Here is a 19049-nt window from a genome sequence, read left to right as displayed (position 1 = left end):
TTTGCTGAATGAGTTCAGCCAGGCTGCATATGATGCAAATGATATCTTGGACGAGGTGGCAACCGAACGCCAAGGCTGTCAGCTGATCAAATATGCATCCGTGCGCAATTTCTTGGCCCCCATAAACCCTAAGCGCGAACTGTTCAATCGAGAAATATGCATCAGGGTAAAGGACAGAGAACACAGACTAGATTCCATAGCAAGGAGATGCCCCTTATCTGAATTGACTCAGCGCAGTGCACCCCTGAGGCAGCAGAGTTATCAGACCACCTCGCTAACTCCTTCCCTGGTTCTCGGTCGTGAGAGTGATATGCGAAAGATAAAAAATATGTTGCTGCCATTGGCTGAGGTGACTGACCGTAGCATCACAGTGATTCCTTTCTTCGGGATGCCTGGTATCGGGAAGACGACTCTCTCTTTCTCAACTAGTCTGCAATGATGAGTCTGTGAAGAACCATTTTTAGCTTAGACTATGGGCTTATGTGTCTCAGGATTTTGATACAACGAGCATTACGAAGACCATCATTGAATCCATCGATGGTTTTCGGTGTGACTTTGTCAGCCTTGACAATCTTCAGAAAGAACTTGGAAAGAAGCTGAGTGGGAGAAGATACCTGCTTGTTCTGGATGATGTTTGGCATGTGAGCCCACAGGACTGGGAGAGGATAAAAAACTTCTTGTACTCCGATGCTCAACGAAGTAAAATAATAGTGACAACCAGAATAGAAGAAGATGCTAACTTCATGGCAACCTCACCCCCTTACCGTTTGGAGGGACTATCGAATGATGAATGCTGGTGTTTGGTTTGTCAATATGCATTGGCCCGAGATCGGAATACAATGGTTGATGTTGATCCCTACAAGATGTATGTCGTTAACAAATGCACAGGCTTGCCCATGGCAGCTATAGCTTTGGGGTGTAGACTGTCCAGAGAAACTGACAGAAGCAAATGGAGTGCTATTTTACAGAGTGAGGCATGGGAATTCACCGGTGTGGATGGATGCATTTCGGATGCTGTCAGCTTAAGCTACCAAATACTTGTCACAATATCTTAAGCCATGCTATACAAAAATATTATACACCTACGCTATATATATATATACATATATCGTAGCATTGTTAATATTCCTCTAAATTTGATTTCTTTTTCATATACCTTTTTACATATAAAGTTTTAATTTGAAAAAGAGTTGACCAAATCTGGATTTCTAGATAAAACTTTCGTATAAGATCTTAATTTTAAGGTCAAATCATATGTCTCTCTCGTAATTCTATATTATTTTTATGAATTAACGCAAATGATATGCTCTTGTGCAACAAAACGTCGATCCTATAAAATTTGTTTATTAATGTTGATAATGGTACCTTGTAAATATAGTTGTAGAATTCAAGAACGAACATGGAGGTTCGAGGGTAATTGACATTTCAAAGCTCGTGAAGGCCTTTATTGCATCCACCTCGTACAGTAGCCGAAAATAAGAAGTTAATTAGGTCAATTTAATGTAACGATTATATAGATACAATTACAATTATAATTGAAGGGCATCCATCCTGATCTAAATATGAATGGTGTATTGATAAAGTAAGAGTAACATATACGTCTAAATTAATAACAGATTGAAATTCTAAAGTTTAAATTTCTATTTTTAATTGTGTAAGAAACTCTCAAATTTATACAAATTTTGCTTATGATAACAACTTAATATCTTACAACCCATGCTTTATTTTTACCAACATCTTCTATTTAGCCAAGATGGACAAAATAATTAATTTTCAACATATTTCATGAATATATAAATTATAATTTTCATTCCCTTGTCTCCAGAATCCTTAATTCCATATTTGAAATCTCCCGTGATCGGATATATAATTAGACTAACCTTTCTGTGATAAACATATTATCTTTTAAGCAATTGACACTTTAGTCATGGTCATATGTACTACAGCAGTGTGCAAGCAAGATCAGAGGCTGGCCTCAAAAGCTTCTTGATATCCTTCTGCAAAGTTATTTAAGATCAATCGTTAGATGATGGTATATTGTAGGCACCGTCGAGTATATCAAATACGATTTGACAAAGGGTAAGAGGGATGAGGCAAGGGAGCTTTGGGTTTACCTCAAATACTAAGGGATATGGTTGGGGCATAGCGACCTACAACACAACCATCCTTGTCCATCATGAACTTAGTGAAGTTTCACTTGATGCCATCCCCCAAAATGTCGCCACCTTTGCTTGACTTCAAGAACTTATATATGGGTGCAGTATTTTGATCATTCACATTGACCTATAGAAGAAAATTAATTGCAACTAGAAAGTCAAGCGACTGAGTAGGTTTCTCTCAAACATAATGATCTGATAAAAAAAATAAAAATCAATTTATATTGGGGTAAACACAGGTCAAGAATGGTTTAGCTGTGAGATTTGCCTACAGAAGATTATCGAAGGGATAAACCCAGAAATTGAGAAAATAAAAAAAGCAATAATTTACCTTGTCAAATATCGGATATTCAGCTTTGAATCGAGTGCAAGCAAACTCAACAATCTCCTCATTGGTTCATGCCCAGCAAATTGGTTGCATGGAAAAGCCAGAATTCCAAAATCTGTGCCATTTAAACAATCATCGTAGAAGAAATATGAGAACAAAAAATTTCATGACTGCATAAATTTGGCTCTCCTTTCTAGATAAAATTACTTCATGATGGATAGTGAGAACAGGAAGATTTATGCCCCTCAATTCTATTTCATATGCTTCTCGTGGACAATTATGGGTGTCAAAAGCTGCAATTTTGAATTGCAGAATTTATCTGAATCATCTTAATAATAAGCAAAAGCCTGTTTTAGAAGATAAAGTTCACTTTAATTATCTTCACTCTATTTGAGTTTTATGATCCAAGATTTAGAAAATAGTCGACGAAAAAAGGATAAGGAAAGAGAATTTAACAAGTGTAAGAACATGCAGCTCGGCCAAAGAAACAATATATCTGTTCCTTAATGTTACACAAAACCTAGTAACGCAAAAACCTGTTGGCGTATCATAGAGACTTGTGCTAATCCCAGGTTTCCAAAGTCTCAAATGAAATCAGGAGTATTAAAGTTTCTAAAGAACAACAAACACACATGATTTTATTAATAAACAAAGACCAATTTGATTTCCATTTGGCGTCCAACGCCACCCTTAAAATGTTCTCTTAATGCTAAGATGCTGTGTGATAATAGCAATCCCTTCAAGCAATGTGAATAATGGTGCAAATAAATATTCTGCAACAATTACATAAACTAAAATATGATAGCCAAAGATAAACACATCCTTGCAAAAATTGTTACTTCACCATGAAACTGTCTTTTCACCACCAACCAAGGATTAACTTGTTCACTGAAAAATGTCAATTAAATCCTTCTTTCTTGCTCACACTGCTGCTCCATCCCTTCTCATAAAAAAAAGGCTACAGCCAATGAGCCATAATTTGTGCACTATTAATTAGTTTGTCATGGTCTTTCAATTGACACCATAGTCCAAGTCACATAATAATTGAGACAAATCCTGCTCTTAAAAAAAATTGAAATACAACATATAAGACTCCTGAAGCCTCTAGTAATAAAGAAGTATTGGGAAAATATTGGCCAAATAGGTCTCAGCTTATCTTATAACTAGGGAATCAGCATAAAGAATCATATTCTTTTTATGATTGGTTAATGTATGAACATATGCCAAAAAAGAAAAAAGTTCTAAGGCTAGCTATTGTAGAAGTCTCTTCCCAGTTATTGTGATGGAGAAAGTGCCAATTCAAAAGGAATGGATTCAAAATGATGACACAACATGGATCGGGATTATAAATTCCTCCTATTTTCATCTATTGAATAGTGTTGAAGTACTCTTGGAAAGTTTGTTGAGAAACATTTCTTTAACAAGATCTGATTATAAGGTATTAATTGGTAAGAACAGGCAGTTGTCCTGATTACAAAAACCAAAATAAGCCAATTAAGGTCAGAATTGCATACCTTTGTCCTTGTACGTCTCATATAGCTGAGTTAGTTCCTTGTAGTTTGAGTTAGTCAGCCCACTAACACAGGTAAGAGATTTAGATAAGAACAATGACAGAGACATTATCAATATATTTTAAATTTTAAGAAAGTGAACAATGTTGAGAAATTGTAACAATCTCAGACAATCATAACCTTCTAACATATGTTAATCTGTAACTCGAAGAACAGAAGCAAACTTAATAGAGCTGCAGTACCATTGAGATGCAACATTGACAATCAGCAAGACCTTCCCTTTGTAAATGCTAAGATCCACATCATTTCCCCTGGCATCCTGCATCGGAAGCCATACAACACATGATGATGATCATCATCAATCATCACCACCCACATTCGCAGAGAAAAAGTTTTCTTCCCCCACAAACAACAAAAACTCCTAACACTCGAGGCATCAGCACCATCAGCAGATACAATATGATGATAGTTGTCCAATCTGGGGGCTAATTGATCTGTCCATCTCATTTGACTTGACAGAAAACAAAGGATTAAGTCGAGAACGATGAAGGAAAATACACTTCATTAGCTTCAAGAATTCGTTCCGAACAAGAAACCAATGACCATAAAAAACTACATCTAGTTGCATATAATCACAAAAGATTAAACATGTTCCAAAAAATCGACCACGACGGTAAACTCGATCCATCCCTAGAACCAAGAACAATAAAAAAGAAAGACCTAATCACAAGAAATTCAAAACTACAGGGCAGTGGATCTTCAAAAATAAACCTCCTTGACGACTCCGGATGACAAATTAAAACAAAACCAATGATAAAAACAACCAATCCCTTGTCAAAATCCCATCTTTCGAGCAATCCTCCAAATCGAACAGCCGACTCAGTCTAAAAAATCGATCTTCGAAAGGAGCCACCATCAGCACACTAAAAAGACAAGGAAACGGAGCACACGATGACGATAGAAAACATAAACCCCGTGGGCCACCAACCTTGACGGTGAAGTCATGGATGGATCCGGCGGGCTTGGAGGAAGACATATCAGGCGCGAATCAAGAGATCTAGAAAAGGCGGAGAAGCGACGCGGAAGAGAAAACGAGCAGCAGCGGCAGAAAAGGGACAGAATATGCAGAGGACACGGCTTTGGTAATCGAGTGCTGCGTCTGATTGACGCTTTTTCTATTGGGGTTTTTATTTATTGGGTAATGCAAACAGCAAAAAGAGGGGCCCCATTTGAACTTGGCCTTTGATTGTCGCTGATCGTTCACAAAACAACACCAAAATGAAAGAAAAGACAACTGTTGACACTCAAAACCATATTAAGAGTCTTCTTGTGCCATACCTTTTCAACAATAGCAACAACAACAACAAAGCATATGACATCTCACATGAATTTTGAAGGTGGCCATAAATGGATCATTCTTGAGTGCACATATCATCCTTGTCACATTGACATGCATGTGAAAGCCTCTTCGGCCCAATTCCATCAGCTGCAGCAGCATGTCCCCCATTAATGGGAGACTCATCAACTGAAAAGATCTGAGCATGAGATCCAAGAAGATCATGCAGCTGCACATCTGGTGGACTTGAGCTTATGATGCATCCAATTTGTATTTGATTGATGAAGACAAGAATCTCAAACAAGAGGAGCATTACATGAGTAGATCATAAACAAGAGTAATGTATGATATAAAACACCTATGCATAAGTTCATTAAGAGTCAAATTAATCGAATAAGATGGCCAAATCTTTTACAGCAGAGCTTGTGATTGCGATAGTGTCAGTCTTGGCGCGTAATAGTTGGGAAGAACAAGACATGCAAATGCATTTGATGAAAGTAGATACCATAAACTTGGGAAAATAGAGGATGAAAGTAGATACTGTATAAACTGAGGAAAAAAAGGGATCTTTTTAACTTCTGATTTGGACATCAAAAGAAAAAGGAAAGAAAATAAAACCATAAATTCTATCTATATCTTCGTAAAAGTTTTAACCTCCTTTCATTTCTGCCAAACTGAACAACTAAAAAAGGGGTGTCTATTTTGGAAAAACTAATTAAAAGGTGCAAGCTTTCTGGCAATTCCCAGAATTATAACACTTCATATGGTACTGAGATCTTGACAGAAATGATCAAAATTGAGAGTGCATGACTTACTTGTATACAAGTCCAGAAGTATTAAATTTTATTCAAGCTGATGATATGATATTAATGAGATGAACTCTCATACAGCAGATATTGATGTTCAAATTTATCATCCTTGTTGGGAACAACAACGTTTTCTGATCCTAGAAACTTTCAGTACGGTAAGCACATATACTTTGTCAAGCATGTTGTCTATAAATCGGAAGTAGTAAAGGTTCCAATTCTTGTTAAGTATTAAGGTACCCCAGACTGCCCAGAAACCAACAACAAATCCTGGTGCCATGCTCGTGTAGAACCATATCATCTCATTCTCATCTCCATCATCTGCATTATTTTGACCTTGTGTTGTCTCACTGTCTTTGCAACTTTGATTCAGAGGAAACCCACAAAGACCAGGATTGCCAATATAGATAGATGGATCAGTGAAGGTCAGAAGTTGATTACCAAGAGGAATTTCCCCTGATAAGTTGTTGTATGAGAGGTTCAAGTGAGCCAAATAAGTCAGGGCAGCGAGGCCAGAAGGAATTGTGCCAGAAAAGTTGTTCCTTGACAAGTCAAGGGACTCCAACTGTTGTAATTTACTGATATTTTCAATGATTTCTCCTGTGAAATGATTTCCAGATAAATTTAAACTGAATAAGCCAGAAAGACTTGTGAGTTCTTCGAGTATTTCTCCAAATAAGTTATTATCCGAGAGGTCCAAAATATTCATAAGCGAAAGTGACTTCTCATAGTCTTGAGTTCGTCCTTTAGTTGTTACTAGCATCTGATCCTCGAAACTTGTTGCATCTGTCATCCTACTTGAAAATTTTCCAATAACTTTCATGGCAGTAAAATTTCCAAAGCTCCTTGGAATACTTCCCGACAGCTTATTATCTGCAAGGTCGATAAATTGGAGAGCACTTAATTTTGAAAGATTTGGAGGAATATCTCCGTCCAACATATTTGATCGTAGATTGAGGAACCTCAGACTAGTTAAACTTTCACCAATTCAAGTTGGAATTTCACCTTTCAAATCATTATGTCCAGCATCAAGAAGGACTAATTTCGTACAACATTTCAATGACAAAGGCAACTCTCCAGATAAACTATTACTGCTCAAGTGCAATGACAGAAGCGATTCTATGGAACATATTGTCTCCGGAATAACTCCAGATATGTTGTTGCTTGAAAAATCCATATCTTTGATACTGGAAAAATTATTCCAACAATTGGGGATCTCTCCTGACAACATATTTTTTGAAAGATCAAGAACCCATAAGGCCTGCAGTTGGCATACAGAGAAGGGAATTTGGCCACTTAAATTATTTTTTGAAAGCGATAAATATATGAGGTAAGGCATATTCATGATGATGTCAAGTGAAATTGTTCCCGAGAATGAATTATTTGAAAAATCTAAATAATACATTCTAGGAGGAAAATACGGAAGAGGACCCTCGAAGTAGTTTGAACTTAAATCCAACTCGATGAGGTTGTTTAAATGCAATAAATTTGGTACGTGGCCACTGATCTGATTGCCGGAGATACTCACGGATCCTGCTGTGGAAATTAAGCTCCAAAACCAGTTTGGCATAGCATCAATAATACTAGCATTAGACATATCAATTTCGAAAATATTTATTTGCGACTGGAGCCATGCAGGGAACTCAGGACCCAGTTTGCAAGAGCCCATCAAAAGGAATTCAAGCCGGAAGGGAGGAATCCAATTGCTCTTGACCTTCAGAGCCAAGGAGTTGGACGACAAAATTAAGTATTTCAATTCTGTGAGGTTTCCAAGATGCGCCTCAGACATTACACCCTCCAAATTGTTGTGCCCAAGGTCCAAAACGACTAGCTGAGATAGCCACCAGACACTTTCTGGTATAGTTTCGTTCAACTGATTTACCCCAAGATAGAGCTCTTGGAGTGATGCTAGTTGTCCAATTGATACAGGAATAGGACCAGAAATCAGATTCTGCTCCAACTGGAGTGATTTAAGCTTCCTGAGTTGGAATAACCATTCAGGCAGCTGCCCACGAATATTCGTTTCGGATAAGTCCAGGCTCTCTAAGCTCATCTTGATGCAACCAGAGAAAATTTCATCGAGTTCTAACAAATCTTTGCTGATATTGATGGCTCTCAATATTAAATTCTGCAGCCTGCACAGATTTTTGAAGGAAGTGGGTATTCCTCCTTGAAGAGAATTGTTAGCTAAATTAAGTTCCTCGAGGGAAGCCAAGTTACCAAAGGTCGGTGGAATATTACCCTGAAGGTTGTTGTAACCGAGATCAAGGTGCTCAAGGCCACTTATGTTGGATAACCAAGAGGGCATCGTAGAGTTAATGAAATTTTCTGACAAATCAAGAACAGACAGTGATGTAAAGTTCACATGTGGAAGAGAGAGGGGAACACGTCCAATTGCACATTCAGATAAGTATATCTCCACGATAGAAGGAAGCATGTTCAGAGCTTCCATCCAGTGAGTACCATTTTGAAAGTTGACACTGTTCAGGTTGAGATGCTTTAGAGAAGAAAGGTGAGAAATCCAGAGTGCATCACCAATTCTAAATTCATGGACCGGAGCCACAAAAATGTCATTGTTTAAGTCTAGATACTGCAGATTGGAGAGATTTCCCAGCTGGTGAGGTAGGAGTCCACCCAATCCAGCACTGGAGAGGATAAGATATTGGAGATTATGGAATGACCCCATGAATTCTGGAATACTAATGCCTCCAAAATTGTTCATGCTTAGGTCCAGGTACTTTAGGTGCTTCAGACCAAGTAAAGAAGGCCTCAACTCACCTCCTAAGGTCCAGTTGTTGTATGCCTCGCCACCAACATAAGATAAAGGATGCGGATTGTGGAGGTCCAGCTTGACGACATGCCCAGTATGATTGCTGCAAGTCACACCCTCCCATTTGCAGCAGTCTTCACCCACCCAAGAGGACAGCCTGTTGGTAGGATCTTTCAGGCCTCGTTTGAACTCAAGTAGAGCACTTCTTTCGGCAGGGATGCAGCCTGAGGTTAGAGCTCCGTCGCAGACGTTGGGTTTTATCAGTTGAATGCATAGGAAGGCCAATAAGTAGAAGAGAACGAAGACACTGTCTGTAGCCATGGGTTGGGGTTCTGGTTGCTGGTGCATCACAATGCAGGTATCTACTTGTAGATAATATGGAGTGAGAAGATCCCTCTCCTCCATTCATCTGTTAGTCCATTCTTTTGTGTGGATGAGCATTAAGTCCAGGCCAAGCGCGTAAGTCAACAATCCATTTTCTAGGTTGACAATGATAGAAGGTGTTCATGATGTTCTACTGAGCAAATCCATTGTCATACACTTGTAATGTCTAAAATGAGTCCAAGAAACTAGAAAAACAACCATAATGGCAGCTTAATTCGTCAAGGTATTTAATTAGATTTTCATATTTCTGGCACCGGTAGTGCATAGAACTGGCAAGAAATTTCACAGAACAGATCGATTTGTCTTTTTTCATACACCTGAAAATAATTATTACCATGACCACGATTCCATCAATTGTGAGGAAAATTGTATACATGATCACAGTGGATCATCTCACACCAACACAATTATCTTAGATTACATATAATAAAAATACGCAGCTTATCTTAAGATTAATCATGAGAAATCTGCGGTAGACAGCTTGCAATACACAAAATCTTACCATGCCCTGTTTGGATCATCCTCCATTAGTCTGAAACTATTCAACTGACGGATTCAAAGAGTAGACCAAGAAATCTTCAACTATTAGGCTGTCTGCCAATATCATGCACTTGTTCTTCATTTCATATTGTTGTCTATCCCCAAGTCAGTCAACTATGACTTCTGATTTTGACGAGTCCCAAAGTTGGAATAGCTTTCATCTAAAGACTCCAGCATCTTCTTGAATGTGAAGGTTTTGAGAATTTCCTGAGAACTGCTAAATAGGAGAAATTTGTAGCTATCAGACAACCATTATTAACACGAATAAAAGAAAGACAAGATTTGTGGTCACCAAAAAGACAGCGATCAGCAGTCGCTGGGAAACTCTCCTGGAAATTGACATGATAATGCAACTGAACAAGAGGAAGGAAGACCTTAAATCCCAGCTAACAGAGCCAAGTTGTTTCCTTGTACTTTTCAATAGAAAGACCAAGGAAGACTGACCATTGCGAACAAAAGCAAGTGTCTCATCTACTATTGCAACAGCAAGGTTGCATCATCTTTGAATCTTAGGTTGTGATCAGAATCTGTTGCTACTGTTCCTCTCGTCAATTTTTTTTTTCTTTATCTTCGAGAACTTGCTAACTTTACTCATGAAAAACAAAGAAAACAATGATCATCTCATGTTAAAAAAGTAAATCTTGCATAAAGGGATTAACTATGCATCACTCTATCATTGTGTGAGACTAGATTAATCATGTATCTCCGTCGATACTCTTAACAAACTAATAAGCTATTAAAACTCAAACCATTGATTAAAGTGTTTAAGTTCGAATTAATAATAGCAAGTCAATCATATCTTTATAAGTCAATCTTAATCATATCCGTAAGATAAATCAGGATATTACCAACTCTTTCACTTAATATCTTCGTCAAAACCCAGTATAACTCAGAAACATCTAATAAAATTAGAACGATACAGAAAAAATTAATATGAGCCGTTGACATATATAAATAAGAAATAGTATTAGATACGACCTAGTATTTATGAATTATTAACAATTAAACCATATTTATAGTCTTCTTATATCAAACCTTCTCATCTATAACAATAATAATAACAAATCATAGAACAACACACGGAAAGAAAATTATGAAACTAATTAGTTGACCACTTATGTTTTTTAGTTTTTTTAAAAAAATCTTTTGATTCTCTATAAGGCCAATGAGTATATTTCCTATCGATTTCACCAATAAGTTCTATTTCCATAAATAATAAATCTATACCTTCTACTCAAATCCACAAAGGCTACTCAAATCTTGCTCCTTGAAATTATTTTTAAATTTATTGTGTACAAGACTTTCTAATTTATACAAATTTTGTTGATAATACCAACTCTATGGTCAAAATAATTAGTTTTCAATATATTTCAAAAAAGATAAATAATAATATTCATTCTCTTATCTTTAAACGTCTCCTTTTGGCACTTAAAATTTATTGCGATCAGATTTCTAGTTGTAGAATTCAAGAACAAACATGAGAGTAATTGATGTTTCGAAGCTTGTGAATGTCTTTTGTTACGTGCTCCTCGAATCATGACCCAAAATAAAATGTTAATCGGAGCTAGGTCGTAAGGAATAGATAGATCTAATTACAATTACAATTATAATTGAAGGGCATCGATCCTGATCTAAATATGAATGGTCCTTTGATAAATTGGGAATAACATATATGTGAAATATAACAATACGGATTGTAATTCTAAAGTTTAAATTTCCAGTTTTGATTGTGTATTGGACTCTCTAATTTATACAAATCTTGCTGATGATACCAACTTGATGTCTTAGTACCTAAGTTTTCCTTTTACCAACATTTTTTTGTTTAGCCAAGATGATCAAAATAATTAATTTTTAATATATTTCAAGAAATCTCTCGTGGTGGGATTTCTAGTCAAACTAACCTTTCTATAAATAACACATTATCTTTTGAGCAATAGATATTTTTATTTACAAAAATAATAACAATTATTTAAAATCAATTCTCGAGTTTTGTACAAGATAATGTCGATAATTAAATCAAAATACATAATTTTGTATTTATTGGATACTAGAAAAATTATTAATCTCGATTCACTCCTGATCTTAATCACTCTTATTTATGGAGGGTGATAATTAGATCCATAAGAAAATGTTGATGTAACACCTCTTCTTTGTTTTGCGTCTACAAAACAGTTTGAACCAAGAATTACATTCCTATGAACTTTGCTTACGTTTGAGTGCTAATGGCAATAGGTAATCAAATGAAGCTCGTCTACATCCCGAGTCATGACACAGAATCCATGGCAAAATTCATTGTGAGCGGCTCAGAGAGGGGCCACACTCTGTAGATCATAAATGGATTATTCTTGCATGCACAGATCATCCTTGTCACATTGACATGCATGTGAAAGCCTCTTCGGCCCAATTCCATCAGCTGCAGCAGCATGTCCCCCATCAATGGGAGACTCATCAACTGAAAAGATCTGAGCATGAGATCCAAGAAGATCATGCAGCTGCACATTTGGTGGAGTTGAGCTTATGATGCAACCAATATGTATTCGATTGATGAAGACAAGCCTCTCAAACAAGAGGATCATTACATGAGTAGATCATATTAAACAGCCCCATCTGTTGCAACTGCAGATGCATCCCATAGCTTCTTCAGTCGGATAGTTCTAGCAATGTACAGTTTGGAGGATACAAACTTACTGTAAGACTCAACACGCAACAAGAGATCACCTTAAAGCTCTACATGGGCGCAAGAAGCATGAAGCACAAGTAACATCTCAAATACAACAAGTCTCTTGTGTATCAACCTTGTTTGCTCTTAGAGAGCGCCAGAACTTTGAACGGTAGAAAGCACATACGAAACCATCACAAGCAATTCCAGTGTTCATGCAATTCAGATCCAAGCTACTCCTGCTCTAACTCAGGCTGTCCTATTTTGGGCAGAATTTGAGTATCTTGACCGTGATGCCAAGTTATTCTATATCAAAATTCAGACTGCACTAATATATGGAAGCTCTTTGATGTGAGATAAATTTAATCTTCGAAGAGATTTAAAAGAATACATACCATTGCATGAGAGGCTCTCACCAATGTGGACTCTAGGGAGGGTTAATGATCATTTAAACCTTCATCTCTAGAAAAATTTAGTAATGTAAAATGAAATCTGATTCTAGATATACTGACACTGGATTTACATAAACAAGAGTAGCGTATGGTAGAAACACCTGCGCATAAGTTCAATAAGAGTTCAATTATTCGAATAAGGTGGTCAAATCTTTTGCAGCCGAACTTGTGATCGCAATCGAATAAGTTTTGACGTGTAATGCTTGGGTAGAACAAGACATGCAAATGCATTTGATGAAAGTAGATACTATGAACTTGGGAAAATAGAGGATGAAAAAGAAAGAATGAAAAGAAAACCATAAATTATATCTATATCTAAGTAAAAGTTTTAACCTTCTTTCGTTTCTGCCAAACTGAACAACTAAAAAAGGGGTGTCTATTTTGGAAAAACTAACTAAAAGGTGAAAGCTTTTTGGCAATCCCCAAAATTAGAACACTTCATATGGTACTGAGATCTTGATAGAAATGATCAAAATTGAGAGTGCATGACTTACTTGTATACAAGTCCAGAAGTATTCAAAAGAAGAAAATTTATTCAAGCTGATGATATAATATTAATGAGATGAACTCTCATACAGTAGATATTGATGTTCAAATTTATCATCCTTATTGGGAACAACAATGTTTTCTGATCCTAGACATGTTGAGTATGGTGAACACATACACTTGGTGAAACATGTTGTCTATAAATCGAAAGTAATAAAGGTTCCAATTCTTGTTAAGTATCAATGTACCCCAGACTGTCCAGAAACCAACAACAAATCCTGGTGCTATGCTCGTGTAGAACCATATCATCTCGTTCTCATCTCTATCATCTGTATTACTTTGACTTTGTGCTGTCTCATTGTCTTTGCAACTTTGATTCAGAGGAAACCCACAAAGATCAGGATTGCCAATATAGATCGATGGATCATTGAATGTCAGAAGTTGATTACCAAGAGGAATTTTCCCTGACAAGTTGTTGTATGACAAGTTCAAGTGAGCCAAATAAGTCAGGGCAGCGAGGCCAGAAGGAATCGTGCCAGAAAAGTTGTTCCTTGACAAGTCAAGGGACTCCAACTGTTGTAATTTACTGATATTTTCAATGATTTCTCCAGTGAAATGATTTCCAGATAAATTTAAACTGAATAAGCCAGAAAGACTTGTGAGTTCTTCGAGTACTTCTCCAAATAAGTTATTATCCGAGAGGTCCAAAATATTCATAAGCGAAAGTGACTTCTCATAGTCTTGAGTTTGTCCTTTAGTTGTTACTAGCATCTGATCCTTGTACCTTGTTGCATCTGTCTTCCAACTTGAAAAAATTTCAATTACTTTCATGGCAGTAAAATTTCCAAAGCTCCTTGGAATAGTTCCCGATAGCTCATTATCTGCAAGGTCGAGAAATTGGAGAGCACTCAATCTTGAAAGATTTGGAGGAATATCTCTAGCCAACATATTTGATCGCAGATTGAGGAACCGCAGACTAGTTAAACTTTCACCTATCCAGGTTGGAATTTCACCTTTCAAATCATTATGTCCGGCATCAAGAAGGACTAATTTCTTACAATCCTTCAAGGACAAAGGCAGCTCTCCAGATAGACTGTTATTGCTCAAGTGTAATGACTGAAGCCGTACTATGGAACATAATGACTCCGGAATAACTCCAGAAATGTTGTTGCTTGAAAAATCCATAACTTTGATACTGGAAGAATTATTCCAACAATTGGGGATCTCTCCTGACAACATATTTTTTGAAAGATCAAGAACCCATAAGGCCTGCAGTTGGCATATAGAGAAGGGAATTTCACCACTTAAATTGTTTTCTGAAAGCAATAAATATAAGAGGTAGGGCAAATTCATGAAGATGGCAAGTGAAATTGTTCCTGAGAATGAATTGTTTGATAGATCTAAAGCTTCCAATCCAGGAGGAAAATACGGAAGAGGACCCTCGAAGTAGTTTGAACTTAAATCCAACACGATGAGGTTGTTTAAATGCAATAAATTTGGTACGTGGCCACTGATCTGATTGCCGGAGATACTCACGTACTCTGCTGTGGAAATTAAGCTCCAAAACCAGTTTGGCATAGCATCAATAATACTTGCATTAAACATAACAATGTGTGAAATATTTATTTGAGACCGGAGCCATGAAGGGAACTCAGGACCCAGTTTGCAGGAGACCATCCAAAGGAATTCAAGCCGGAAGGGAGGAAGCCAATTGCTCTCGACCTTCAGAGCCAAGGAGTTGGACGACAAAACTAAGTATTTCAATTCTGTGAGGTTTCCAAAATGCGCCTCAGACATTACACCCTCCAAATGGTTGTACCAAAGGTTCAAAACAACTAGCTGAGACAGCTGTCCCAAGCTTTCTGGTATAGTTCCATTCAGTTGATTTTGACCAAGAGAGAGCTCTTGGAGTGATGCTAGTTGAAATAACCATTCAGGCAACTGCCCACTAATATTCGTTCTGGCTAAGCTTAGAACCTCTAGGCTCATCTTGACGCAACCAGAAAAAATTTCATCGAGTTCTAACAAATCTTTGCTGATATTGATGCCTGACAATATCAAATTCTGCAACTTGCACAGATTTTTGAAGGAAGTGGGTATTCCTCCTTGAAGAAGATTGTTAGCTAAATGAAGGCTCTTGAGGGAAGCCAAGTTACCAAAGGCTGGTGGAATATTACCCTGAAGGCTGTTCCAACTGATATCAAGGTACTCAAGGCCACTTATGTTGGATAACCAAGAGGGTATCGTAGAGTCAATGAGATTATCCGACAAATCAAGAACAGACAGTGATGTAAAGTTCACATGTGGAAGAGAGAGGGGAACACTTTGAATTGCACAGTCAGATAAGTATATCTCCACAATAGAAGGAAGCATGTTCAGAGCTTCCAGCCAGTGAGTTCCATTTTGAAACTTAACGGAATTCAGGTTGAGATGCTTTAGAGAAGAAAGGTGAGAAATCCAGAGTGCATCACCAATGCTAAATTCACGGACCGGAACCACAAAATTGGGATCCAAGTCATTGTATAAGTCTAGATACTGCAGATTGGAGAGATTTCCCATCTGGTGAGGCAGGAGTCCACCCAATCCAGCTCTGGAGAGGTTAAGATATTGGAGTTGATGGAATGACCCCATGAATACTGGAATATTAATGCCTCCAAAATCGTTCATGCTTAGGTCCAGGTACTTTAGGTGCTTCAGACCAAGTAACGAAGGCCGCAACTCACCTCCTAAGGTCCAGTTGTTGTATGGCTCGTCACCAAGATAAGATAACGGATGCGGGTTGTGGAGGTCCAGCTTGACGACATGCCCAGTGTGATTGCTGCAAGTCACACCCTCCCATTTGCAGCAGTCTTCACCCACCCAAGAGGACAGCCTGTTGGTAGGATCTTTCAGGCCTCGTTTGAACTCAAGTAGAGCACTTCTTTCGGCAGGGATGCAGCCTGAGGTTAGAGCTCCGTCGCAGACGTTGGGTTTTATCAGTTGAATGAATACGAAGGCCAATAAGAAGAAGAGAACGTAGACACTGTCTGTAGCCATGGATTGGGGTTATGGTTGCTGGTGCATCACAATGCAGGTATCTACTTGTATATAATATGGAGTGAGAAGATCTCTCTCCTTCGGTCACCTGTTAGTCCATTCTTTTTTGTGGATGAGCATTAAGTCAAGGTCAAGCCAGTAAGTCAACAATCCATTTTCTAGGTTGACAATGATAGAACGTGTCCATGAGAGCAAATCCATTGTCATATACTTGTAATGTCTAAAATGAGTCCTAGAAACTAGAAAAACAACCACAATGACAGCTTAATCCGTTAAGCTATTTAATTAGATTTTCATATTTCTGGCACACCGGTAGTGCATAGAAACTGGCAAGAAATTTCACAGAAAAGGTCGCGGAAGCGCTACCATAATGGCTGATGGTCCATATATATGATGTGATCATTCTACTACCATTCCCAACACTCAGTCCTACTTGCAGAATGCAGAAGCATGATGACCAGAATGAATGAAAATGTCTTGTGAAAGATAGGTGGCTGTCCAAATTGACAATCATAGTTTCTGACATATATAAGACTCAAGAGTTTACTCAGAATAAAAGTTCCTTCAGAGTGATTCAGACCTTGTTCCAAGTGTGAGTAATTTTTGGTTAACATTATGACTTCTTATATCTTTGCACGCTGAGCAATTATATATTTGTGTCCTATCAAAATTAGCTGCAGGTCATGGTAATAAGAGATTTTGGGACTCAAACAATGCCTTGTAGGAATATGATGTTGGCTTTCCTAATTCTTGTACCCAAAACATAGTCTTCATACTTACCACCTACGCAACATTTAAGATTTAATTATTTGGTACAATTCATTTCTAAATTACGTTATCTGTGAATAATTTATATTATATTCTCGTTGATGAATTGTTTCTTGAACTCGTTCAAAATATAAAAACACATTTATGTGCCCCCATGATCAACTATATTATATATATATATATATATATATATATATATATATATATATATATATATATATATATATATATATATATAGTCAAAGAGAGGCCTGCAAAATGATCTTTTCACAATGACAATACCAATGTGAAAATTTATAAAGTTATGTGCCCCCATGATCAACATTTATGACACTACACTTTGCACACACACGTGTATCCTTCTTGAAACTAATAATAGTGATTAGTCTGAATTAATTGAGCATATGCAAACATGCATAACATAAAAGGAGGATTTAAATATTTGATACATACGTGATATTTAAAATTTTGGTGAAATAAGTTTGTTATATTAAATACAATATTTAAGTGACGGACTTGTAAGGCTGCACCAACCTGCTGGTGATGACAGACAGACGGGAAGCGTTCTTGGTGTTGAAACTTCGCCCATCTTCAAGTCTTATTTTAATTCAATTTGTTTGAAAAAGAATACACCTAGCGATCACAATTTATTCTTTTTCATACACCTGAAAACAATTATTACCACAACCATGATTCCATCAATTGTGAGGAAAATTGTATACATGATCACAGCTTATCTTAAGATTAATCATGAGAAATCTATGGTCGACAGCTTGCAATACACAACATCTTATCATGCCCTGTTTGGATCATCCTCCATTAGTCTGAAACTATTCAACTGACACTCAAATAGTAGACCAAGAAATCTTCAACTATTAGGTAATCTGTCAATATCATCTACAAGTCAGTCAACCATGATGCCTGATCTTGATAGAGTCCCAAAGTTGGAATAGCTTTCATCTGAAGACTCCAGTTTCTTCTTGAATGTGAAGGTTCTGAGAATACTGCTAAATAGGAGAAATTTGTATCTATCAGACAACCATTATTGATACGAATAAGAGAAAGACAAGATTTGTGGGCACCAAAAAGACAGCGATCAGCAGTTGCTGGGAAACTCTCCTGGAAATTGATATGATAATGCAACTGAGCAGAACAAGAGGATCCAGGAAGACTTTAAATTCCAGCTAACAGAGCCAAGTTGCTTCCTTATACTTTTTCAATAAAAAGACCAAGGAAGACTGACGATTGCAAACAAAAGCAAGTTGCTCATCTACTATGGCAACAGCAAGGTTGCATTCCTCTTTTCTCATGTCAATGCATTCAAAAAACTCTATTAAACTTAATTTTCTATTTCTTTTATCTTCAAGAATTTGCTAACTTAACTAAAATCACGATCATCTAAGCTGGTAATATTCTGATTAGTCCCACATGAAAAGTGCGTAAGACTAAAATAGACTTATAAATATTTGATGAATGTATAACTATAATTTTAATTTAAATATTTTGATCAATAATTTGATTGGGTTCAATAAAATTGATTGACCAATTAGCCCATCGATACCGATGTTGTGACACTTTGAGCAGCACCCTTATATGATATAAAGATTCCAGGTCAGACTGAGTCAACCATGTTAGCTTCCAAAACTCCATCTTAATGGCAAAGCAGTTCTAACCACACCTTCACAGTGTGTGATTGCTCAGCTACCATCTCCTCTTCAAGTCCAGAATTCAACAAACACCCCTAAATCTTTTTTCTCAATTCTCTTGTATTTTTTCTTTTTCAAAACCTTCTCACAATGGAGCTTCTCTCGGCTGTC

The 19049-nt window shown here is 37.1% G+C and overlaps 3 protein-coding genes across 13 annotated transcripts; all 3 read right to left on the bottom strand.

Moving 5' to 3' along the window:
* Positions 1-1792: 1792 nt before the first annotated feature.
* LOC135669457 (probable phospholipid hydroperoxide glutathione peroxidase) lies at positions 1793-7077 on the bottom strand. Of its 11 annotated transcripts, XM_065178607.1 has the most exons (6): positions 4984-6245; positions 4238-4314; positions 3999-4060; positions 2488-2599; positions 2115-2283; positions 1793-1997 (listed from the first exon to the last, which is right to left on the bottom strand). In XM_065178607.1, the coding sequence occupies exons 1-5, from the start codon at positions 5029-5031 to the stop codon at positions 2274-2276; spliced, it is 309 nt and encodes a 102-aa protein (XP_065034679.1). In that variant the 5' UTR covers positions 5032-6245; the 3' UTR covers positions 1793-1997; positions 2115-2273. The 11 variants fall into 11 exon arrangements, with proteins under 11 accessions (XP_065034679.1, XP_065034677.1, XP_065034675.1 ...); XM_065178605.1 differs by adding an exon at positions 3329-3424 and having other exon boundaries at positions 3999-7077; XM_065178603.1 differs by having other exon boundaries at positions 2488-3424; positions 4176-7077.
* Positions 7078-7124: 47 nt separating this feature from the next.
* Positions 7125-9327, bottom strand: LOC135669441 (receptor-like protein EIX1). Its single transcript, XM_065178595.1, has one exon. The coding sequence runs from the start codon at positions 9310-9312 to the stop codon at positions 7126-7128; it is 2187 nt and encodes a 728-aa protein (XP_065034667.1). The 5' UTR covers positions 9313-9327; the 3' UTR covers position 7125.
* Positions 9328-13489: 4162 nt separating this feature from the next.
* LOC135669361 (receptor-like protein EIX2) lies at positions 13490-16467 on the bottom strand. The gene has a single exon (XM_065178590.1). It carries the CDS (start codon positions 16462-16464, stop codon positions 13549-13551), a length of 2916 nt encoding a protein of 971 aa, XP_065034662.1. The 5' UTR covers positions 16465-16467; the 3' UTR covers positions 13490-13548.
* Between the last annotated feature and the right edge of the window lie 2582 nt (positions 16468-19049).

Source organism: Musa acuminata, chromosome BXJ1-4 (assembly GCF_036884655.1).
Source record: "Musa acuminata AAA Group cultivar baxijiao chromosome BXJ1-4, Cavendish_Baxijiao_AAA, whole genome shotgun sequence".
Classification (NCBI taxonomy): domain Eukaryota; kingdom Viridiplantae; phylum Streptophyta; class Magnoliopsida; order Zingiberales; family Musaceae; genus Musa; species Musa acuminata.
This window is presented reverse-complemented; position numbering and strand designations above follow the sequence as displayed.

Excerpts from the sequence above, each read along its gene's own strand:
- LOC135669457 (XM_065178601.1), bottom strand. The coding sequence starts at position 7,077 with ATGTTGGACGGAGATATTCCTCCAAATCTTTCAAAATTAAGTGCTCTC.
- LOC135669441 (XM_065178595.1), bottom strand. The coding sequence starts at position 9,312 with ATGGAGGAGAGGGATCTTCTCACTCCATATTATCTACAAGTAGATACC.
- LOC135669361 (XM_065178590.1), bottom strand. The coding sequence starts at position 16,464 with ATGGCTACAGACAGTGTCTACGTTCTCTTCTTCTTATTGGCCTTCGTA.